Source organism: Triticum dicoccoides, chromosome 1B (assembly GCF_002162155.2).
Source record: "Triticum dicoccoides isolate Atlit2015 ecotype Zavitan chromosome 1B, WEW_v2.0, whole genome shotgun sequence".
In the NCBI taxonomy this organism is placed as follows: Eukaryota; Viridiplantae; Streptophyta; class Magnoliopsida; order Poales; family Poaceae; genus Triticum; species Triticum dicoccoides.
In genome coordinates, this window is record NC_041381.1 from 533191328 (window position 1) to 533216428 (window position 25101).

Below are 25101 nucleotides of genomic sequence, written 5' to 3' on the forward strand. Positions count from 1 at the left end.
GGGGGGATTCGAATGGGGGCAAAATGTGGAAGGAATCTTTAAATTTAGTAGTAATATTTGGCAGAAACCCGATTTGTGATGTTCTCTGTCACAAGCACGGACGAGACTTGCCTGCTCCCCCGACGTGCGTCCATCCGTGCTCCCGCATACGTGGCATGGTTTGATTGGAACAAAATAAGGCCCGGCCCCACCCCCTTAAAATCAGAGGGGAGATGATTAGATTAGAAAGAGAAAAAGGAAAAAGACAGCCGTAGGATGGACTGGGAGCACGAATGAAAGCATGGGAAGGGAGCAGGCAAGCCGGATCCCACAAGCACACCACTTGGGGATAAAAATGAAATTTGCTCTTATTTTCTTTCAAGAAACAAGGAGGAACACTGCCTTTTCATATAGAATGCTACATATCCTACCTTCAAGTAGTTGTTAGGCCCTGCCCTTTGGCTTTCCCTTTTATGCTGCGTGTTTTAACAGTTAGAATGCATGTGGCGGTAAACAGAGTATCTTACAGATAGTTTCTAGTACTCCCTAATGTAGCATCGAGAATTAGCATGCATATTACTAGATCTGAAATAATGAACCTCCTAAATTTATTAAGCAATCCTTATTTAGATATAGTATTACTAAAATGTCTCGAATTTGTTCATAGAGGGAGTATTTTACTTGCCGGTTTTCCTCGAAAGGGTGTACCAACTAGCAACAACTAATTCTGCTCAAAAATAAAAACTAGCAACAACTTTTTTTTTTGAAAGAAACCACGTGTTCATAATTAATCATGATTACAACACCACACGCAGCCCAATTCTAGACAGAGCCAAGAGGACATATATCCCGATACAATTGCAAAAAAGACCCCCACTAAAATAGAAAATACAACCGACTACTAGGGAGTCACTCTGCAAAAAACATCCATCAACCATCGCCAACCTCCGTCGTCGCTGAAGCGTAGCCGGATTGGAAGGAGATGAAGAACCTTCAAGCCATGGTCCAGAGGAGCACCATCGCGACAAAAATCGCTTTGTGAGCCGATGAAATTGTCCATCACGAGCGACAGAACCATCTTCTATGTGGCACGTCGGCCGGGGTACTTCCCCGTGCCTCCCACTAGACGCCAGCACCACCGTCTTCAATCGATGAAGTCAAAGAAAGACACAAGGGTTGCCTGCCGTCGACCACAAGCCCAGCATCGAGCCATCTGCAATCCCGCTCAGGCCGTCGCAGCAACTGTCAAAGAGGACGGCAACTGCCAGCCCAAACCAAAGAAAACTAAACTCGTCGATCCGAGAGACCAATGAGGAACGCACGCCAACGACTCTTCGACGCCGCCATGGACAACAACGTCGAGATGGGGAGAGTCGCGGCACCTTTATTCGCCGGTGCGTCGCCGCTGCCGCCATCAAAGCCGCCACGCCACGAAAACCTAACCCTAACCTATCTACAAGCCGACGGCGAGGCACCGGTGCTCCCCAACCCTGCCGCCGTCGGAGCGGCAGACGGAGGGAGAGCCCACGGCCTCGCCGCCGGCGCCGGACAGAGGGGAACGGATCTCCTTCCTTTACGCCGTGTCAGGAGCGAGAGGAAAGGAACTAGCAACAACTTTGATGCAGTGGGCGAAAATGGGTAGGCGGCGCTCTATTTGCTATCAGTCTATATAGATGCATTGGGATGGGGCAATGCCTCAAGCTACGGTCTCAACATAACTCATGGCGTGGGTATAGCACATGTGAACTAAAACACGGATTATTCCACTTGGATAATGTACTTTTATTCAAGCAAGACGAACATTCCGTTCTAATCATGAAGCAACAAGCAACAGACCACAACGACGGGGCAACATCCAGCTCCAACCTACAGTTCACACCGTACCGGTTTTTGGTTGCATTCTCATTTCAGCATAATTGTTTTTTTTTCCGTGCATGCTATCTTAACGTGCCTCTTCGTGTATGCTCTTTTTATGCATGCTACTAATGTACTCCCTCCGTTCCTAAATAATTGTCTTTCTAGAGATTTTAACAAGTGACTACATACGAAGCAAAATGAGTGAATCTACACTCTAAAACATGTCTACGTACATCCGTATGTTGTAGTCCATTTGAGATGGCTAGAAAGACAATTATTTAGAAACGGAGAGAGTATTTGTGTTAAGCTTTTTTTAGAGAGTATTTGTATTAAACTAGTGCAGACTCATACATCCTTTGTACTCCCTCCGTTCCAAAATATATAACTCAATTTTCTACTAAGTTTAGTATAAAATTGAGTCATCTATTTTGAAACGGAGGCACGCTACCAAGCACAAAAAAATGAGTTCATGCATCCTTCGTACTTCCTTCATCCGAAAATACTAGTCATCAAAATGGATAAAGGAGAATGTATCTAGACATATTTTAGTTATAAATACATTTCTTCCATCCATTTTGATGACCAAGTATTTTGGCTTACACCCTACCGAACACACCCAGCCGCGCCATGGCCAGCAGGCCAACCTTCCTTCCCTATAAATAGCCATCTCCCACCCGCCCCTTCCAGTCTCATCACACGTATCCAATCCCTCTTCCAACTGCTGCTTCTGCTGCTGCTGCTGCCTGAGCGGAAACGAAACCTCCGGCAGCGACCCTCCGGCGCGCGTGCGCTGGCTGAATTCTGCCTCCGCATTAGCATTTAGCAGCGGTTTCTTACAGGCAGGGTGCGTGCGTGCTTCCGTCCGCTGGCTGACTTCTTGGGGACGAGCTAGAACCGGCGGCCGGACATGCCTAGCCGGGTGGGCGCTGACGACACCGGGGGCGGCCCCGGAGTGGGGGAGATCGTGGAGGCCAGCAGCGGCGCGCGCGAGAGGGACGTGCCTCCGGGGAATCGTTCCGCGACGCGGAAGACTGCGCGGTTCGTGGAGCCCATGCCGGCGCCGCGCGGGGGCGGCCCGAGCCGCCTCGACAGGTCCATGTCGTCCGTCCCCGCGCTCGCGCTCGAGGGTCTCAAGTTCATCAGCGAGACTGACGCTTCCAAAGGATGGACCAGCGCCGCCGGGTTCTTCGACAGTAACGCCCAGAATGACCTCCTCCCCCGGTCCATGTTCGGCGAGTGCATCGGTACGTCAAACGCCTCGCCTCGCTCCGCCTTATCTCAATCGAAAACACAATTCGCTCGTGCCTGATTAGTTGCGTATCACTGTAATCAAACAATAATTTTGCAGGTATGAAAGAGGTCGCGTTCGCCGGCGAGCTGTTTGACACGCTGGCAAGGCGGCGGGGCATCTCCGGGGACAGCATCGACAAGGCGGAGCTGCGTGAGTTCTGGGATCAAATTTCAGACCCCAGCTTCAAGAGCCGCCTGCAGCTCTTCTTCGACATGTACGCTAATTATAAACTACGCCCCCACCGCATTTTTTTTTTTTTTTTGAGAATCGCCCTCCGCATTTGTTAAGAGTAAACCTGATCATTCCCCGGGCCGGGCCTGGTTTAGGCCGGGCTTGTCAAAGCCCAAAGCAAAAATCACAAGCCCGGGCCTGCCCCGGCCTGAAACACATGAGCAGTTATATTTTCCAATTAAATAAATAATATCCGGGGTATTAACACAATAGCATATACCTATATTTTAAGGAAAATATAAATTATGATCATTTGGGGCTTTTGGGCTGGGCTTCAAGCAAGAAAATGGAGCCGGAGCCTGAGCCCGGCCTGTATGCACATCTCTCCGGGCCGGGTTGTTTATGCACAGGTCTAGTTAAGGGAACTCTTAGTTCATCCTTCGCACTTTACTTTCAAGTTTAGGCTGCTGATATAAGTTAGTAAAAAGTTGAGTCACTTGTTTTGGGACGGAGGGAGTACTGCTTATGAAATATGTTTTATAATGTTTAAACATTTTTTGAAATATCATGTACCTTTTTTTGTAACACATAAACATTTTTTTAAATGTCACAAACACAAGAATATAAGTTGGTTTCTTACGTAGAACAAGGACTAACAACATGAAAAATGTTATCCCTTTTGGACATGTTGTGTTGTTGTAGCATGGTGGTAATCTTAGTTAACATTGACCACGAGGTCACACGAACGAGCCATAGTGCTTCCTTTTTTCGGGTTACATTTCTTTTAAAATTTATTTTTCGGTCTGTGTTTATATAATAAAGGAATTAGTCGTGATATCATAACACGAATGATCATCGGACTCACGGTCTGGTGTGGTTGTCCACTCGGCCCTACTAGGGGCAGGTTGCGGCTTTGAAACCCCACCATTCATGTTTTTCTTTTTTATTTTAGGGGCTTAATACGTAAATAAAAAAACTAAGGGCTTTTCTATAAATCTATCATGCGACAGCGGCTGACAGCAGGCCCTGGCCCCGCTGGCATGCCATGTAGGCCATGAATACACCCGCGTATGGGAAATGTGACTGTATATGAATGCCCGTGCAAGTTTGATGGCCAGAAACATATATTTTGCAAGTTTGTGCACTATACAGATTATCGCGTGCAAGTTCTATGACTACCGGTCTATTTACCTCTTTCGGGTGCATAGTGTATGTGTTATGAATTTAGATAATTTTATTTATTGCCATGCATGACATACATCAAGTAGTGTACATTATTTATTACTCCCTCCTTTCCATAAAGTAGTTCACATAGTTTTTCTAAAAGTCAAACCTTACCAAGTTTGACCAAGTTTATGGCCAAACACATACCCTTAAATTCCTCATAACATGCAGTTTCATTCATTATTTTTATTTTTATTTTTTCGAAACGAAGGCATACGCTTTGCCTCATCTATTAATTAAGGAGGAGAAGAGTTTGTGTTACGAAAAACCCTTACAACCCAAATTGTTACTCTCCCAAAATGAAACTCCCTAACTTCTTTGCTCCCGCTTTCGCACAAAGCTTGGCCTCATCTTGAATTAAGCATAAAGGATAGGTGGAGGAGCACTTTTTTGTCGGAATATGCGGGTATTACGCTCGTTCCAAATCATCCAACACACAAGCATGGTGAGGAAAGCCATAGCTTTTCGGTTAGGTATGTTATCGCCCGAAGAGTTGATCCACCAATCCTTCATCAAATCTTATAGGTGCCACGAAGAGGTGTCAATGTGTCCAAGTTGCAGCCAAGCCTTGACAAGGTTCCAAAGGTGAAGAGTGAAAGGGCATTTTTAGAAAAGATGTGGCTCGGATTCTTGTTCCCGCCTACATAAAGGACATAACCGCAATTTGGCCATCCCCGCTTGGCCAAGCGGTCGACGTCCCAAATCCTATCTTGGATTGCCAACCATGCAAAGAATTTTACCTTGGGGGAGCCTTCCAAACCGCATGCTCCATAGGTGAGAAAGTGAAAGTGAGTCCCAAGAATTGGGTATTGTAAGAGGGCGCCGCCGAGTAATGGCAACTAGCGTGTGTGCTTCCAAGAGATATCATCCTCCACGAGCTCATCCAACTGAATGCCATGTATTAGGGACCAAAGCACCACAAACTCATGTAAGTGGTTCCACAAGAAAGCGTTGTTGAGCTTGTGATAACCCACAAGTATAGGGGATTGTTTGTAGGCCTTTTTGACAAATAAGAGTGCCGAACCCAACAAGAATTTAAAGGTAGAACAAATATTCTCTCAAGTTCTATCGACCACTGATACAACTCTACACACACTTAATGTATGCTTTACCTAGAACAAGAATAAAACTAGAAGTACTTTGTAGGTATGAAGGGATAAGTTTGAATGTAAAAATAAAAAGTAGGTGCTGCTTAGATAAAGAAACAATTAAATTAGTATAACGAGTGTGGATTAGTGTGGTAGGATTTGCGGAATTGCCCCTTAGCAATTGACTACGTTACTAGACCGGTAGAAAGTTTTTATGTGGGAGAGGCCTATGCTAGCATGTCGTCCCTTACTTGAAATTCTATGCACTTATGATTGAAACTATTAGCAAGCATCCGCAACTACTAACATTCATTAAGGTAAAACTCAACCATAGCATTAAGATATATATTGGTCCCCCTTCAATCCCGTATGCATCAATTTTTATGTTTAGGAAGAAGCTTCTCTCACCCTTGACCTCCAATGCATAGTACTATCAACATACAATTAACCCTATGGCGTGATCCACACGCGCGCTCATATGATGGGCACCAAAAGAAAGCAACATAACCACAAGCAAATTAAACCAATCATAGCAATTCACCAATTACCGGTAGGACAACAAAAATCTACTCAGACATCATAGGATGGCAACATATCATTGGATAATAATATGAAGCATAAAGCACCATGTTCAAGTAGAGGGTACAGCGGGTTGCGTGAGAGTGGGCCGCTATAGATAGATGGGGAAGGTGATGAAGATGTTAGTGAAGATGACGGAGTTGTTGGAGTAGATCGCCGTCACACGATGATTGCCCCGGCGGCATTCTGGCGCCACCTTGAGAGAGGGTGAGAGAGCCCCCTCCTTCTTCTGTTTCTTCATTGGCCTCCCCCTAGATGGGAGGAGAGTTTCCCCTCTGGTCCATGGCCTCCATGGTGGCAGAGGGGCAAGAGCCCCCCCTCCTTCTTCTTCTTCTTAATTGGCCTCCCCCTAGATGGGAGGAGAGTTTCCCCTCTGGTCCATGGCCTCCATGGTGGCAGAGGGGCAGGAGCCCCTCCGAGATTGGATCTCCCTCTTTATTCTCTTCTGTTTCGCGCTCCTAGATCTAGCCAAAAACCGTTTCTTCAATATCCAGAGATCCGTAACTCTGATTGCGCTGAGATTTTAACACGGTTTTTTCCAGATATAAGCTTCCTTGCGCCCGAAGTAGCGCTCCAACCGCCTTACGAGGTGAGCACAACCCACCACCCCGCGCCTGGGCCCTAGGGCGTGCCCTAGTGTCTCGTGGGGGCTGTGGGCCTCCTTTTGCGTTGATTCCACCTTTCAAAAATCACAAATATTTCAAAATAATTCTCTTTAAAATTTTATTGAATTTGGACTTTGTTTGATATGGATATTCTGCGAAATAAAACACATGCAAAAAAACAGAAACTGGCACTAGGCACTGGATCAATATGTTAGTCTCAAAAAATAATATAAAATGTTGCCAAAAGTATGTAAAAGTTGTATAATATTGGTATGGAACAATCAAAAAATTTAGATATGACGGAGACGTATCAGCTTGATTTTTGAAATCCAAGCATTGTCTTTGAGAGCTTCCCGAACTTTTTGTGTTTTCCTTGTCGACGCCTCGAAACTATGCGGAGCTATATCCTTTGGCTTGATCCCAAAATCCCAAGGGGAGTCCCAAAAGGGGGTCTTGGCGCCGTTCCCAACGACGACGATGGTGGATGAATAGAAGAAGTCAAGGTCTCTCTCATCACAACGGTTGCGCATGCCCACCCAAACTTTGCTCGGCTCTTTCCATTCATACCAAGGCCATCATAATCTAAGTTCATGCGCGAATTTGTTGGTGTTGAGGACTCCAAGACCCCCATAGAACAAGGAGTGGCACACGTTGTTCCATTTACTTTGCATTTTGCTCCGGTTGTCTTGCCTGACCCGGACCAAAGAAAGGCCCTCTCAAACTTGTTAGTGTTGCGAAGCGTACTTGGCAGAACAATTAGAGGTGTAATAGAAAACACCACTTGGGAGGTAAGCACCGACTTGACAAGACTCGTGCGGCCGATGGTAGTGATGTTTTGGCCCTCCCAAGGGACGAGCTTCATGGCCACCTTGTCTTTCAAAAATTGGAAGTCCACCTTTTCAAGTTTCAAAATCAAAAATGAGAGACCCAAATATCGCATAGGAAAGGATGTCTTCGCGGACGGCAAGCTTCAGAGAATGTGATCCAAATTAATGTGGTTGCACTGGATGGGAACTACCGAGCTCTTATGGACGCTGGTGCACAAGCCCGTGACTTGGCTAAAGTATTTGAGGATGACGGAAAAATCCTTTTTGATCAGTACCATGAACACCGCCGCATCATCCGCATATAGAGACGTCCGCACCATGGGCCCCCCTTGCTCGTGGCCAATTGGAGGATTTTTTGTAGAGGGTCAATAGCAATGACAAAGAACAAGGGGGGGAGCGGATCCCCCGGCGAAACCTTATATATTCAGTGTTGATGTATAAATTGTTTTCTCTACACATTTGGTTAAATTTTACAAAGTTTGACTTTTAGAAAGTCCACATTGCCTTTTACACATCTAGTGGGGAATGTACCGGAGATGGGCTCTTTTATTATATAGCAAGGTAAACATTAGTCCTTGATTGATGCGTCGGGTAAATCATTTATTAACAAAACCATTTTGTGTCGTGTAACTCATGTATTTTGTCGGTCAAGGTCAAAGGTGAAGTACATAAGTGAATGTCTTTGACTAACCAACAGGATGGACAAGAACGCTGACGGGAAGATCAGCGAGGCGGAGGTCAAACAGGTGAATTCCAACTACTCTTTCACTGGTTCATTCAAGCATCTCCATTCTCCAACAACAGGAATGGAGGGGGTGTGTGTTCTCTTATTTTCGACGATGAACGATTCTCGCTCAAAAAGACTGTCATTGAACATTTGCACATCAATGAGGGCTATTCTGATCTGGTCTGCAGATCATCACGTTGAGCGCGTCGGCGAACCATCTAACAATAACCGCACAACAGTCCGAGGAGTATGACAAGCTCATCATGGAGGAGTTGGACCCCCACGGCCATGGCTACATCGAGGTAATTAACTCTGATGCGACCAACCGGTGGCAGACCTAGAATTGTTCTATTAGAGTGCTAAATACTACCTTCCATCTGGTTTATAGCGTTCAATTCAAAAATCTCACCAACTAAGATAGATGATGAGTGATGGAATAATTTTTATACTTTACAAAAGTACTCAATTAATGCGATTATTTTTACCAAAAAATGCCTTTACTAATGTTTTAATTGCAATGCATGCATGCATGAATAACCAAAAAATATTTATATGCATTGATGAGTTTCTCTTAATCCTCGCATAGAGTGATTTAACGCACCTTAAAAATTGAACATGTGATTGGGAGCAATAAAAATAAAACTTATAAAACAGAAAAACAAAAATTTTAAGATAAGTAGTATAAAATGGAAAGAAGGTAGTAGTGTAATTTGATTAAGTATCATCATAATCCTAGCAAGTACTACTCTTCAAATAGCATTGTGTTGTTAATTTGCAGCTGCACAGCTTGGAGATGCTATTACTGAAGCCGTTAAGCGAGACGATGACCAAGGGCGGTAAAGTGGCGGAACCCAATTGGCACAAGCAGTTGTACCGCCGCGCCCGATACTTCTTGAAGGACAATTGGCGCCGCTGCTGGGTGATGCTCCTGTGGCTATCCATCTGCACGGGGCTATTCACTTGGAAGTTCATGCAGTACCGCCACCGCGTTGTGTTCAAGGTGATGGGCTACTGCGTGTGTGTGGCCAAGGGTGGCGCCGAGACACTCAAGTTCAACATGGCGCTCACTCTCCTTCCCATGTGCCGCAACGCCGTCACGTGGCTTCGGAGCCGCACCACGCTCGGACGGTTTGTGCCATTTAACGACAACCTCAACTTCCACAAGGTGATCGCTGTGGGGATTTCTGTCGGCGCCGGGCTTCATATCATCTCTCACCTGACGTGCGACTTCCCGAGGCTGGTGCACGCCACCGATGATGAGTATGAGCCCATGAAGCCATTCTTCGGCGACGTGAAGCCACCCAACTATTGGTGGTTCTTGAAGGGCACAGAAGGGTGGACCGGGCTAGTGATGTTGGTGCTTATGGCCATCACCTTTACACTCGCCACGGGGCGGTTCCGCAAAAGAGAGCTCCGACGCCCCAAGCCAAAGAAGTCTAAGAGCCTCGTTGAGTCCAAGAACCCAAATAGCCTTCCCGGGCTGCTCGGCCGCCTCACCCGGTCCGTGAGTGCCTCGCACAACCGCCTCACTATGATCATCAACGCCTTGTTCAATCGCTTCACTGGGTACAATGCCTTCTTGTACACACACCATCTGTTCGTCATCGTCTACGCGCTGCTCATCGTCCACGGGCACTTCCTCTACCTCACCAAGAAGTGGCAAAAGAAGACGGTACGTTAACACATCAATCTTGTGGAATGGGGAGCTCTTGTAAAATTTTAAATACATGGAATCTCCATATATCTTTAGAAAAATAGTTAATTCTTCCAATTTGCACGAGAATTGCCTAAGCCAAAAAAATTGCTTGCACTCAAAAGAATAAACCTCTGGGTTCGATCGGTCATAGCTGACTGACAATTGAGTATTGACTGGAACTATTTGTGGTGCGTGCAGACGTGGATGTACCTGACAGTGCCAATTGTCGTGTACGCGTGCGAACGACTGACACGAACACTGCGATCGAGGGTGCGGTTGGTGGAGAAGATCAAGGTGGCCGTGCACCCGCACCCCGCAAGCCTGCTGTCCCTGCACATGTCCAAGCCTGAGGGGTTCAGGTTCAAGGGCGGACAATACATCTTCATCAAATGCCCAGGCGTCTCAAAATTTGAGTGGTAAGCTGCAGCAAACTTACAAACATCTCCGGCTGGCCGGCTCACTTAAGGGCTGTTTGGTTTTAGGACTAACAACATCACACTTTTTTTATATATTTTTATTAAACTTATATAACGTAGTTTAATAAAATTAAAGTCACAAGTTCGCAAAACTAAGATAAACTAGCTACCTTGGTAAGTGTAGATGGCATGGGATCTTACGGTGTGTTGGATTGCCACCAATGTCTGCCCTGCCAACCTTTTGGTCATGGCCGAAGTATTGGTTTTTGTTTGGATGATTGCCAATTCATTGGCAAGCGAAACCTCAACCAATTTTTTGGCTAGCCAACTTTTTGGCATGGCAAATCTTTGGCACAAAGACATTGTTAGTGTGGCACAAAGAAAAACATCTATCTATAGTGATACTAAGAGCATCTACAAGCAGAACCCTCAAGCGTCCCATTGGACAGCCCGGTCACTGTTCAGACAGGAGATAGGCTAAAAAACCACCCCAACTGTAATTCTTACTTTGTCCGGGCGTGTCCGGACAATCCACAAATCCCTATATCCAAGTCATACATGGGAAAGATATGGGGATGTCCACGCGTGTCCTAGAGGATGCCACGTAGGATTTGGCCCACTGCGGACCACCTTTTCTCTTTCTTTACTCTTTCTTTCTTCTCTCTCTTCCTCTCCGCCAATCATATGCATTTGACCCATGAGGATAATACGAGGAGTGATTGTTTTGCACGGAAAGTGAGGGTTCAAAACGGACGTGACTAGGCACTGACCGGGGAAGCCAATTTAAGCATTTGTGATTGTAGATGCTCTAATCTCTCTTGATTCGAAGTGTCATGTTGCTCCAGGGGTTGTGAGGTGTTGAGGACCTCGCATGTGAGGGTGTGTGATGTTTAATTTTATTTATCCTTCTCCTTTTAATTTTTACTTTTCTCACATCTTAATTCATGACGCTATTAAAATATGTGAACATCAAAACATAAACATTTTTTAAAATCCACCTTTTCAGATTCATTAATATTGATTAAATTCACTAATATTCTTGAATTTTGTGACCATTTTTTATGTTTGTGAAGATTTCATAAATCCAAAATTATATTTAATTTGTGAACATTTTTCAAATCCATGAATAATTTTAAATTCGTGAATGTTTTCTAGAACTCATGATTTTTAAAATTTTACAATATTTTAAAAACCCTTGAACATCTTTTAATTCAACTACCTACATAAAAAGAAACTGGTTTTTTGAGCTAGTAGTGTGGCGAGCTGGAAAAAAACTAAACGAGCGAGAGATGCGGAGAGTCGAGCTGAACAAGCGAGACCTTCCTCCGCTGGCCCATGTGAAACAACAATTTCACGGTTTTAGCATGGAATAAGAGCTCCCAAGAGGCTCAAACAACCATCACCGGCTGACCCTGAGGCCGAAACATGTAAAGACACCACAACCACACATCAAACAACTTCATTCTCCTCTCGGAACAAATAATATCTCAAACAGCAACCCAATATGATATATGTTTATGTTTATGTTCACATATATATAAAACAGCAACCACACATCAAACCACTCTCTATTTTGACGGATACTACATACAACATACAAAACGCAAGTGGTGGTAACTACCACTGCTTGTAGGAAACATTTGTCATATATATATATATATATATATATATATATATATATATATATATATATATATATATATATATATATATATATAACACCGCCAGAACATAATTAAGACACAAGCCAACAGAGATAAAATCAAAGCAAAACTACTTATTGTAAGAATATTCTAGATATAAAAGAGTTAATCCCACAAATTAAGAGTGGCGTGGTGAAGCGCGCCTTAGCCTCTAGTCTGGACTAAGGTGTAACTTGAACCAAATACTTACTTTCTTTCGCGAATACGCAAGGATATATTGAACCAAACACTCACTTAAGTTGATCGTCTTTTTTCTAGATCTCATGTGTGACAATTTTATTCTCAAACAAAATAACCCCTCAATGAAATAGCGATTTGTCTAATGGGTGAACTGAATGAGCGTTCAGGCACCCGTTCTCCATCACATCGGCGCCAGAGGATGACTGTGTCAACGTCCACATCAAGGCGCTTGGTGACTGGACCGAAGACCTCAGGGACGCCTTCCTTAAGGTATTATTGTGATTAGTAACATTGATCTCATCATAGTCAACCCCAAAAGCTCTGGAACCATATCTATCGCTAAACGTGTGTGTACAAATTGTAGGTTTGCCCGAACACGGAGGGGAAGAACGAGATTCGCCAGGTAGAGTATGACCGCGACGACGCCAAGTCCGACCCAAGGTATGTACGTATGAGCAAAAGTTGACTTTTTCCCGTGAAATCCGGTCCCATTTTCTCCTCTTGGATCGTGAGTTTGAAATCGATTCGATCGGACATACCTTTGTGATGCAATCTTTAGCTATCCTCACCCTTTGGATGTATAGATCTGTAGCAAGAGAAAGGGCTTCAAAGCAAGCATGATCTTCTAGAATCTCCGGATCAACAAGACCTTGAAAAAAGGTCATCAATGCTCCCATGTATCTTCCTTGACCATCCCTGCAAATTGCCGCGCGGCAACCTCTCTCACTATGTTGAGAAACAACTACGTCAACATTGATCTTTGGCCCTCCATCTAGGGATTTAATCCACCTTGGTTCTCTCGGCCTCTAAACAGCAAAATAAGCCAACTTCTTCTCCACTCAAGATCCTTCGAGTATCTCAGAACGAACAGCCTTGTGGACAGTGGACTCTGAAAGATTTGTTCATGCTTCACCTTTCGTCTCGCCTACCATATCACCCACAAGGTTACGAGGAGATTTGCAAAGTCTTATATGCTCCACAAGCTCCTCCTTCATAAGTGCCCACACACACTTAGACATATGGCAATCAAGTAAAGCGTGATGCCATACTGATGCATTGCATATCACACACATAGATCATCCTCGGATATTTTCCTCCTCTTTACAGTGTGTTTGGTTCAGGGGAATTAGAGATGGGGAATGGAAGTTAAGGGGTGAGGAGATTAAAAATTCACTATTTGATTAGAGGAAATGGGAGTTTAAGTGGGAAGGAGAATGGGAGTTGAGAAAGCCAATTCCCACCGATTTCTTCCCAGGGATACCCTGCTAATTCGTGAGCTGAGTTTTATCCCACACAAATTCCCACCATAAACCAAACAAGGGAATGGGAGTAAAAAACTACTTCTCATGCCTAATCCCTCCATAAATACCATTGTGCAAACTCCCATTCCCCTGCCTGAGTTTACCAAACAGGCTTAGAGTTTCACCGGTAGGAATGCTATTTTCTTTACTAGATGCCATGCAAACGATCACACCTTTGCCGGCACCTTGGCCAACCACAGTTTAGTCCAATGACTTTTGGACTTTCCTGTATCCGACTTGCTAGGCCTATCTTCCAGTATTGATGGATGATTTGTTTGATTGATTGATATGTTTTCTTTTCTCAAATGATAAGTGCCACACGTGTGGCACGAAGTAACAATGGTCTGACATTTTTACAACTAAAATTGCCGTCCAAAAAAAAGGTAAAAAAAAAACTTAAGCTTACCATCCAAACAGAATGTTGACATGCTTCACGACTAAAGTTGCCATCCTTAAAAACTGAACTTGCCATTAAAAAACGTCAGGACGGAATAGCTTCGTGCCACACGTGTGACACTAATCAGAATCCTTTTTTATGGATTGATTGATATATGGAAAATATCAAGGTGTAATTGTCCGATGGGTGGGCAGGACTAGTATAGTGGTGATGGCATGTCCCGTGGCATCTCCCGGTTGTTGCTTTTTAGGGGCCAAGCTTAGGCTACAGTTTTAAGTCCAAACGCCAAGCCCGAAAGTACGAAATAGCTCGAAACTAGGGTTTTAGTGAAAATAGCAGGCTAAATAGTTAAATTGATATTTTTATACATGAAACTGTCATTGCTTATTTATTTTGGGCTGAGTTTGGACTTTGGATTCCAAGGACGAGTATTTAAAAGCTCGGTCAGAGGACTCCCGGGTTTTGTCAGGAGGATGAACGGCCATATGTAAGAGACAATAAGAACAATTTTATGGACCGGAAAGAATATTTTCCCTTCCTACTGCAACTATGCGTTAATAAAATCCATCTGCTACCATGTTTTCCTCGCGCAATTGCTGTCTTTGGCCATGTGGATCTATCTTGAAAAATTAAATACCAACTTAATCTGCAGATTCCCCAAGATACTAATCGATGGGCCGTATGGTGCACCCGCGGAGGATTACAAGCAGCACAGGCGGAGCTCCTGGTAGGGCGAGGTTGGGCGCTCGCCCTACCTTGATTTTTGGCGTTTCTGCTTTGTGTATACGTATATATAACGTGATCGATCGCTAAAAAATAGAACAGCTTAAAAATCAGCGTGAAACGTTTTGTTGGGCCGTGATTACCCAATCAACTGGGCCGTAGCAAGTAGCAGGTCCCGACGCCTCGCTCGATCCACTCTATCGATCGTCCGCACGCCAGCTCCAGGATCCAGAGTCGAGCGACTCCGCTTCTAGTCGACACACAAACCCTAGCAGGAAAAGGGGCGAGCTCGCACCTTCGCGGCGGCCAACCAAGCGCGCGCGTGAGGCCAACGGCCAGAAGGAGCGCGCATGCAGACGTGGTCGTGTACTCATGTTTCCGGCGACCAGCAGCACACTGTGCGCGTGAGGCCGGTGGGCAGTACGAGACCATGAACGGGAAGGGAATATGGCTAGCAAAGATACTGAACATAGGTAATTTGGTTTTGAATTTTAGTGTCATTTGTTAGATAGTGGTTTGATAATCTACATATAATGATTGGTGGCATTTTTTGTGATGAATTGCATATTTGAAAATAATATTTTCTGGTAGTTGTTAGCCACATCAAAAATATACTCTCTCCGTTCATAAAGGTATAAGATATTTGGATTTTTAAACATAGACTGCATACGTACTGTAATGCATTAAAATATATCTACATACATTCAATTCAAGAAAAAGCTACTAGAACATCTTATATTTATGAATGGATGGAGTATATGCTTAAGAGTTCGCCCCACCTCAAAAATAATCCGTCCTCCGCCACTGACAAGCAGTACGAGGTTGTGCTACTGGTGGGACTCGGCATCGGCGCCACGCCCATGATCTCGATCATCAAGGACATCATCAACAACACGAAGCGGCTCGGGGACATCGAGTCTGTCAACCCCGTCCCCGGCGACGCAAGCCCGTCGGCGTCGTTCAAGACTCGCCGTGCCTACTTCTACTGGACCACCAGGGAGCAAGGCTCCTTCGAGTGGTTCCGTGGGATCATGGACGAGGTGGCCGAGACGGACGAGGATGGCATCATCAAGCTCCACACCCACTGCACCAGCGTCCACAAGGAGGGCGACGCCCGGTCGGCGCCCCTCACCATTCTCCAGTCGCTGTACTATGCCAAGCACGGCATTGACATCATCTCCGGCAGTCGAGTCAAGACCACCTTCGGGCGAGCAAACTGGCGTGAGGCCTACGAGCGCATCGCTCAGGAGAATCAAGGAAAACGCGTCGGTCAGTACCATACGGAAACTAACTACTACTCCTGTTTTGCAATACGAAACTACTGCACGTATGATTATGGCTTTGTCCGATTAACATCCAACGGTTGCAGACAAGTGGGGCCATGCTCACGAATACGACGCTGGCCTACTGATAGGCAGGTCATCCAGGGAAAATTGCACAAATACACAACATTTGAGGCTTAGTAAAGAAGTATTGCGTCCGTAAAGTAATATAAGATCGTTTAGATCACTAGGGAATACATATATAATCAGTCACGACAATTTCTAGCACCACACACTTTCTGTGCGTAGCACAATTAGCATGCTGGAGAAGCTGCATCTTGGAGTTCTAACCACAGTCTAGATAGAAATGGTCAATACACGCATAGTTAGTTGAGCTTTGGTATATGCACATAGAGAAAAATACATAAATATACAACATTTGAGGCTGAGGTAGCAAAAAACTACAACTCTGGGGTATTTTAACAAATACCACAACTCTATGACTAATGAGAAATATAACATGTGGGCCCCATGTGTTAATTTTAAAAATATTCAAAGTTAAAAAATAAAATTTTCAAAAAAGAACTGAAAAAAGTAGTAATTCACTCCATCTCTGTTGATCAATTTGGGAAATTTGCAGCCTATTTTACTTGGCCACTTTAAGTTTGGACAGTTTTTGTAAGTCAACGCATTCATGTTCATACAAAAATTGTCCAAACTTTAATACATCAAAGTAAAATAGGCTGAAATTTTCCTGGATTGATCAACAAAGATGGATAGTACTACAAATTTTTATTTTTGGATTTTTTGAATTTATTTATTTATTTAAAGAACTTTAAGTATTCTAATTTTTCTAGATCAAGCCGAACTGTCCCGCTAGTCACTTAACACATGAGACCCGCACGTCATATTTTTCATTAAGTGACTAATCGAAGCAATCTGTGTTTTTTGTTACTGATTAGTCCTGGAGTTGTGTTTTTTATTAACAACCCTTAGAGTTGTAGTTTTTTGTTACCTCAGCCCCGAATATTGTGTATTTCTGAAATTTCCTCATGCACATATATAGTATTCGTGGATAATATCTCTTACCTAATTGTGACATACCAATCAAGGCATGAGCTTCTTGTCTCAGTCCACTGCATAATTAAGAGCAACATGATCAATCAACTAGCAACACTTTTGTGCATACATAGCATTGCTTTTCTGAATTGACACTAACCCTGTGTTTCTTGGATATCGCAGGAGTGTTCTACTGCGGCATGCCGACACTGACAAATGAATTGCGCTATCTTGCAAAGGATCTCTCGAGAAAAACAAGGACACAATTCGAGTTCCACAAGGAGAACTTCTAGTTTTGCCAGCCATCCAGCCACAAGAAGTTTCTCTTTTTGCAGAAACCATGTTAATTTAGTACATACCACATTCGCAAAAGAAGAAATTTACTACATACCAAGTACTAAATTATCATGATATATTATCTTCTCATATACGGAGTACAATGTACGGACACTTTTTCATTGTCATGTAACTATATATGGTGTCTATATTGACTACGCTATTTATCATGCGTTATTATATAATAATTTACTTATGGTACCATGCTATGAGTGTTGGTATTTGACCTTTCCTTAGTCCGTTAGACCTTACTCTGTTATGGGGAGAATTTCTCTTCGTTTATTTTAAATGTAAGTGGTAGGATATGGATACTTCATGCTATGAGACCCTATGCATTCAAAAACCTGTATAAGGTACTTGTGTCTTGCTGCTTTTGGTTAAGTACTTGGAAATTTTGTCGACTTTCTTGGTTTAAGAAAGGATGCTAGACAAAAAAGGTTTTATGATGTCACCTCTATTGCGCTGAGTTTGGTTTCATGGTTAACATTGACCGACTGAACCATTTGGAAAATATGATTGGTGTCGGTTGACAATATTTATGTCGTATTGGAGGAGGGAGGTTTGGTGCCTGGGCTCACATGCACCTGATATGAGCAGTAAATTCAAAAAAAACTTGTTTCCTTTGGCACTGAAGATGCTCAAGTGTGCTAGGGCATGCAAATGTTTTGGGACAAATGAAATTTGAGTAGCTCTAGACAAAAAAAGCCTCTTAGATATCAACGAAAAAAAGGCATTTTAAAGGCCTGGTATTTTTGTCTATTATTTCAAATTTATTGTTCATGCGGGAGTAGATGAATCTCAGCTCATCTATGGATTACGCTTTGTGTTGGTTGTCCCGCTTTGTGTTGGTTGTCCCTATAATACCTTTTCAACTACTTCCTTCGTCTCATAATATAAAATCGTTTTGCAAGCTATTGCAAGACGATCTAGAGGGGGTGTTTGTCATCTCTGTTTTCTTGGAAGAAAGATACTCTTCTGCTATGAATTTTCAGATTCTACTACGTGGAGAAGTTCACGTCGTCACGTGTGCCAGAGCTTCGATCAGCCATGGAATTAGCTGCTTTGCTTCATTACAGACCTACTATGTGTAGGGATTCACACAATCACGATGCTGCCAAGAGGACAACGAATGCTCCGCGTATGGAGCTTGTCATTCTTTACAAAGAAGTAGTTTGGGAGAAACATGGTAATTAGCTGCGGATGTTACATGGTTTTTCTTTTTACGTAAAGCAATCACCATACATAGTCAATGTAGAAATACCAAAACATCTTATATTTGTGAACGGAGGGAATATTATTTATTTATCTTCATTCTTGAAAAGAAGTCATCTGGGACAAACATGGTAGTTAGCTGCAGGCGGATGTTACATGTTGGAACGGAGAATGGACGGAGGAGATCGCTTGATGCTCGTTGTCGGCACCAAGATCCGCCTCGCGCTCCTCGGACGACGTGCTCTTGCGACCCACTCACGTATGCGTGCATGATTAAAAGCAGCGTACATGTCCGGATTCTATGACGAGAGACTGACTAGATTCTAGACGTACTCGAATGGCAATAGCCATGGAACATGAAAATCACGTAATAACTACATAAAAGTACCTTGTTTATTTATCGCCACATGGACTTTCTTCCACGATGAATGGTAATAAGATCGATCCAGACAGACACGAACTCGGAATCGTCAGCCCGGCATGCAGCTACACGAGGAGGTTGAGCAGAGGAGGGTCTGACGCGGCGGAACAATCTCCTCGGTCGTCACCGCCGCGATGATCCTCCAGCGGCGGCGGGCAGTTCAAGTCCAGCGCCTCCTCCTCCTGCTGGTGGTGCTCATCCTGCACGCGCGCCGCCTGTGCCCCGGCCTGCTTGTGCCAGCGCACGTGCCCGCCTGGCGCCTCTTCCTCCTCCACACGCGGCTGAGGCGCCTGCGCGTCGGCCTGCTCGTGCCAGCCCAGCGCCACCTCCTCCTCCACAGGCGCCTGTGCGCCGGCCTCCTTGTGCCGGCGCATGTGCACTGCGCCCAGCGCCTCCTCCACGTGCGCCTGTGGCTCAACCTGCTTGTGCCGGCGCATGTGGCCGCCGAGCGCCTGGCCCATGGCGAACTCGAGCCCGCAGACGGCGCACTCGTGGTGCGGCCGAGGCTTGCGAGGGGCGGGCCGCTGCTGGCGCGCCTGCAGCCGCGTGTGGCCCGTCCGGTGCCCGCCCAGCGCCTGGAACGTCGGGAACCGCCTGCTGCACGTCCTGCACACGAACGCGCCCCCATCGCCGTCGCCGCCGCCTGCGGGTGGCCGCCTGCGAGAGCCGGTCGCCGCCCGATCGTCCGCGCCGGGCGTGGCGGGCGGCGTGAGCTGCTGCGCGTCGGCGTGCGCGCTCTCGGCCCCGGCGGCGGCCACGTCCCACCGCGGCAACTTCATGGTGTCCCGCGGGAAAGGTTCCCCCCGGACGATCTTTTTAACGTCGCGGCTGGCTTCTCCTCTCTGGGTGGGTACGTGCGTGCGTGCCCGGCCCGCACAAGCAAACACGCGCTGCCTTCCGATTAGCTAGGAGCGGCACGTAGTAGTAGTAGTACTGTGCTAAGCTAAGTAGCGGACGAAAAGCGATCCGGGCGGGCGAAGTCGGCTGGGGAGATATGCGTCCGATCCGACCGAACGACTGGCATGTAGGGGATGGGATCTTTGGTGGCGGGCGGGGGCGATCGGCGTCGTCGGTTCGATCCTGGGGGTGGTGGAGACTGTGGCCCGGGCGAGCGATCGACAAGGCGTCGCTGTCGCGCCACAGCGCGCCTGCTCGCGTGTCGCCCGGCCCTTCGTCGCCGCAGGCCCGCGTACGTATAAGCTGGTGGTTTGGTGACGACGCCAGATATTAGCAAGCAAGCGTGTGCCGGGAGTGACTTTTCTTTCTTTCCACTGCTTTCCCATGGGTTCGTTCACTTTCGTTGAGACGGAGGAGCTAGCGTGGCATGGTTAACGAACATACTACTAAAGCGTGACTGTCGCGGTGAGTGGTGTCGGACGGTGGTCGTCGGTGGCCAAGTCGTGGTTGCTTGCTTGCTTGCTCGCTCGTGGAGAAGTGATGAGACCATGATGTTTGTGTGCTACTACCTCGGAAGTATGTGTGGTTATCTGTCGTGTGTCAGGTCGGCCGACGGTGCCTCCGATGTTACCATGGAATCTCATGTCCCTTGTGTGGACGGTTGTGGCGGTTTTAAACCGGATTTGCGCAATTAACCGGGAAGTTCTCTTCCTATAATCAAAATACATTGATCGAGGCAATTGCCTCCGAGTTCAACAAACAAGCGGAGGGAAGGCAACGTAGTTACATGACTTGCATCGATCCAGGATCTTCATATGCTCCCTGGTCACAACTGTCTACCTTCATAGCTGCAAGGTGAATTTTTGGCAAACTCTGGTATTGTTGCTTTCAGCAGAACATTTACAACCCGTTTGACAGCAAAGTACTCCCTCCGTAAACTAATATAAAAGCGTTTAGAATACTAAAATAGTGACCTAAACGCTCTTATATTAGTTTACAGAGGGAGTACTCTCTAAGTGTTTTGAGAATACTATAGTGTTTTTGAGGTTACCATAGTTTTATTTACAATGAGTTGTTTTGTTGCCCCTAACAACTATGGTTTTAATATTGTAGTATTACGAAATCTATAGTTTTTCTCTACATAATAGAAAGAACCCAAGACCTCTTTTTTTAAAAACAGAGCTACTGAGTGCTTAAACGCAACAGCTAGGTAGCAAAATTTACTGTGTTGTATGGCAACAGCCAAACAGGTTCTATGTATCGTGAATACTCCAAAATACTCTATTTTGGTAAAACCATGATATCTCATACCTATAGGCAAAATTACTGCAGTTTTTGATACTTTGGTTTATATAGTACTTTGCTATCAAACACAGCCTACTTCTTTGAAGTGAGAAGGTGGCCTGTTAACCTCTATAAGCATTGTACTGACACGACAAGTAACAGTAAAACAACAAGGAGATGAACTGAACCAAGCAAAATCGAGACGGTCACATTTCACAATCTTTGTCCACACAAATTTCGAGCACTCGTAAAACTGAACACATATAATGTCAACGAAAACGCGTAATTTTACACCCACAGATTCCGACATTTCCCCTCATTTCTCCTTTGACACTGAAATGAACACATTGGTCCAGTGCCATCTTCGTCCACAAGAACAGGACACGTCACATTAGCAGAGATTTGGCAAAGTGCTCTCTTGCTGTTGTTAGGGCCTGAACTATAGTCTGCATACAGAAAACATTTACTTAGTTCCGTTAAAGCAAACCCTTTCTACTAGGAGATAGCAACCAGTTTCATAAGTAGAAAAAGATTATGTTGTCTGCAACCTACCTGCTCGGCGATTGATGTGGTACCCTCTGCTCCATGAGCTAGTACCTTTTCAGCTATCACACTTCCTTCTGTTTCTAGGACAATCCTGGGAAGCCATTCAAGAAAATAAAGTAAAACTTAAGTAAATGAACAAGGAAATCTTGAAGACTAGTCATATATGGAAGCCTGGAAAAAACATGTGAATCAATGGTATTTAATATATAAATAACATTTCGAAATGAGAAGCTTGTTATTCCAGATCTTTCAAGTTCAAGACATCTTTTTATTTATCAAATCTTTTTATTTACATATTAACTAATGGCATGTGCCTTTTCTTTTGTGCAGGTACCAATAGAATTCCTTTTTCATGCCACCACTCCCAAAACCGGTGTTATCATGAGCAGGCAGATGAGCAAGGTCAAGTGTTATAGAGAAGATGAAGAAATACAATTGAACAATAAGAGGTAGTAAGATTAGGACTTACCCTCCATCAACAATTTCATCAAGGCATAATAGAATTAGATCCAGATTTTCAAGAGCTGTTCTTTTGTCGACATTATTTCTGAAACCAATGAGATGGAAAACAAATCCGTATGCAATCAGATGTTAACGTAACAATATTATGTTATAAAATAAATAGGTAGAAAATCTGACTATATTGAGCACCTAAGAATAATGTCAATGGCATCAGCGAATCCCTGAAGAACTGATGCTAAAATAAGTTCATTGTCCTCGTCTCCTCCAGTAACAAAAAAATGCAGGTCTTGGATGAACTTATACACAACAATTTGACCATCAAACATTACAATCTCAGCTGTAAATGGGGAAAGCAATAAATGGAACTTAATAGCTTGAATTAGATGAGTAGTCTTCAAGTAAGAAACACATACAGATCAACAGAAAGTTTCAGACGGACACGTCTCCTGTTTAAGTAGAAAAATCAACTCAAGCAAAGTGCAATACTATCCAAAATCATCTTCCAATTGGTGAGAATGGTGGAAGTGCGAAGCGATAACTTCAGCCAAAGCTAACAAAATGTAAATTACTTTCCACAAGCCCTAATGAAGGATACTGGTTTCCATATAAGTATATAATAATATGAGAATGAACTTATGCGCTTTTTTGTTAGATAAACTTATTTTGTGGCCTTACGGAGATGTTTGCATGTTGCCTAATTTGCATCACAAACCCATGCCAAAATTTGGCGCCTATCATGTTAGCACAAAATTTTCCGCCGAAAAAGAATTGCCAGCAGAACGAATGCTTGACATGTTTGTTTACGAACTTCCAGTGTTTTGGTAAAGGAAAAACTGGCCGCAATCAAAATTCATCTAGTGTGCAAGTGAGTGCAACCATAGAGGCACAAGGTTGCTAACCCACCCACCTAGTTCGAGAATCACTGCAACATCAATTATGGTCAGATGGTTAATATGTAATAAAGTTCGATTAGATGCATACTATTTTTTTAAGAAAATATGGCTTAGCAGGATGCTGCATTAGGTGTTAATTTGAGAGAGAAAAGGATGATGGCAAAACCTTATCAAAGAGAAGCATGAGAACAGAAGAGAAAGACATATAGATAATCATATTGTTGTTCATATACAAACAAATTAACATGTTTTTCACCCAAATAGTCATAATTTATGAGATAGTGATTAGCACCAAAGGAAGAACGACGGGAGATATGGTTAATTCAATTTTGTACCAAACTGTCAGTACAGAAGAAACCATAAATTGATTATAAAGAGCGCTCCCCAACAGCAACCTGTTTTATGAGCATATGGAAAGCAGACAATTCTGTCAACAACAAATCAATGCAAGATATCAAACGCATGAATTTGCGGTTTCAGAAAGACAGCAAGCATTATGGACCAAAACATTGGAGTACTACAACTAACACCGATCATCAGACATACAAAATCACCTTCCCTGTTGTTAAAAATAGAATAAGGCAGAGTGCAAGTTACCCTCTGCCCCAGAGCTTGCTTTCTGGGTCTTGACGAAGACCGACTTCTCGAAGGCCAGCTTCGCCGACAGCACGGGCCAATCATCCGTGTAGTACTTGACGGCGACGCGCTTCCCCTCGGAGTCCAGCAACAGAATGTTCTTCACCGACGGGCAGGTCTCCTGCGCGAACATACAACCAAGGATCAAACGAACAGCAACAGCAAGCACAAACTGGCTCAGGCCACCATACAGCAGATCCCGATTTGCGCCCGCGTGGAAACACTGCCTGCCAGCCCAGACTGACAAGAAACATACGAGAGAGGATGAGCTGTGCCTCATCGGTAACTGAATCGCCGTGAAAGTTATCATATGATGCCGCCCATGCCCATGGCGGGAGCCGGCCGCGACGGATCGGGGCAAGTCGGGAAATCGACTGTACGGCGGGCGCAGAGCAAACGAAGAGCGTCGGGGGTGGTAGTGTTGCTTACCATTGGGGGAAGCCGGACGGGTTCGCTGGGAGCGCGGGGGGACGGGACGGCGGACGAGATCTCCGGCGGTTGCAGCGCAGACCGACGAACGAAACGAAGCACGAGTAGACTACACGCTCCTCGTTGGGCTTTTACGCCGAAGCGTTGGCGTGCTTAGGGCCGGGCCGTAGTCAAATTTGCGAAACATTTTGACAATGTTTTGCGCAAAAAACAAAAAAATTGAAGCGTTGGCGTGCTTAGGGACGGGCCATATTCAAGGTTAGGCCATAGCTTTGCGAAACATTTTGCCTGAAAACTTTAATAGTGCACGAGCACTATTAGGCGAGACTGAGCGGCCGCGCCACGCGACAGGCCACGACAACCTCACCCGCTCGGTCCACCCCTTCACTGGATTTTTTTTTGGAAAAACAAATCTGATCCACTCCTGAGCCCCACGACCATCCTCCTCCACTAGCCACCGCCGCAGCGCACCCCGCCTCCTCCCTCACGCCGCCTCCCGACGACGCCAACTCATCGCCGCCGAGCTCCCCGTCGCGGTTGCCCATCGCCACCCCAGCAGGCATCACGTATTTCCCGCCACCATGAGCCGCCGCAGGAAGCAGTCCCCAACCTCCAATGTCGTCGCGGCTCATCTTCTGCCACGGGCACACGCCTCTCCGTCGTCGAGCGCCGCTCCCCTCGACCTGAACAGCGACGTCGACTGGTTGGCGACCGACGCCACCATCATCCGGTGGCTCTTCCTCATCGTGTCCAAGGACATCTTCCACACTGTCGTTCGCGACAAGGATGATGCATGCACGGTGTGAAACAAGATCGTCGGCCTCTTCACCGACAACAAGCTCCAATGGATCGTCTTCCTGCAGCAAGATTTCTTCGGTTGTCATCAAAACGACTCCTCCG

At 45.1% G+C, this 25101-nt stretch overlaps 1 protein-coding gene and 1 pseudogene across 1 annotated transcript; one reads left to right on the top strand and one right to left on the bottom strand.

The window, feature by feature from the left end:
• Positions 1-2834: 2834 nt before the first annotated feature.
• Positions 2835-17493, top strand: LOC119307861 (annotated as a pseudogene).
• A 3904-nt stretch (positions 17494-21397) lies between these two features.
• On the bottom strand, positions 21398-24361 carry LOC119347628 (coatomer subunit zeta-1-like). The gene is made up of 6 exons (XM_037616234.1): positions 24202-24361; positions 23734-23893; positions 22433-22580; positions 22251-22328; positions 21788-21872; positions 21398-21681 (listed from the first exon to the last, which is right to left on the bottom strand). The coding sequence occupies exons 1-6, from the start codon at positions 24202-24204 to the stop codon at positions 21622-21624; spliced, it is 534 nt and encodes a 177-aa protein (XP_037472131.1). The 5' UTR covers positions 24205-24361; the 3' UTR covers positions 21398-21621.
• Positions 24362-25101: the final 740 nt, after the last annotated feature.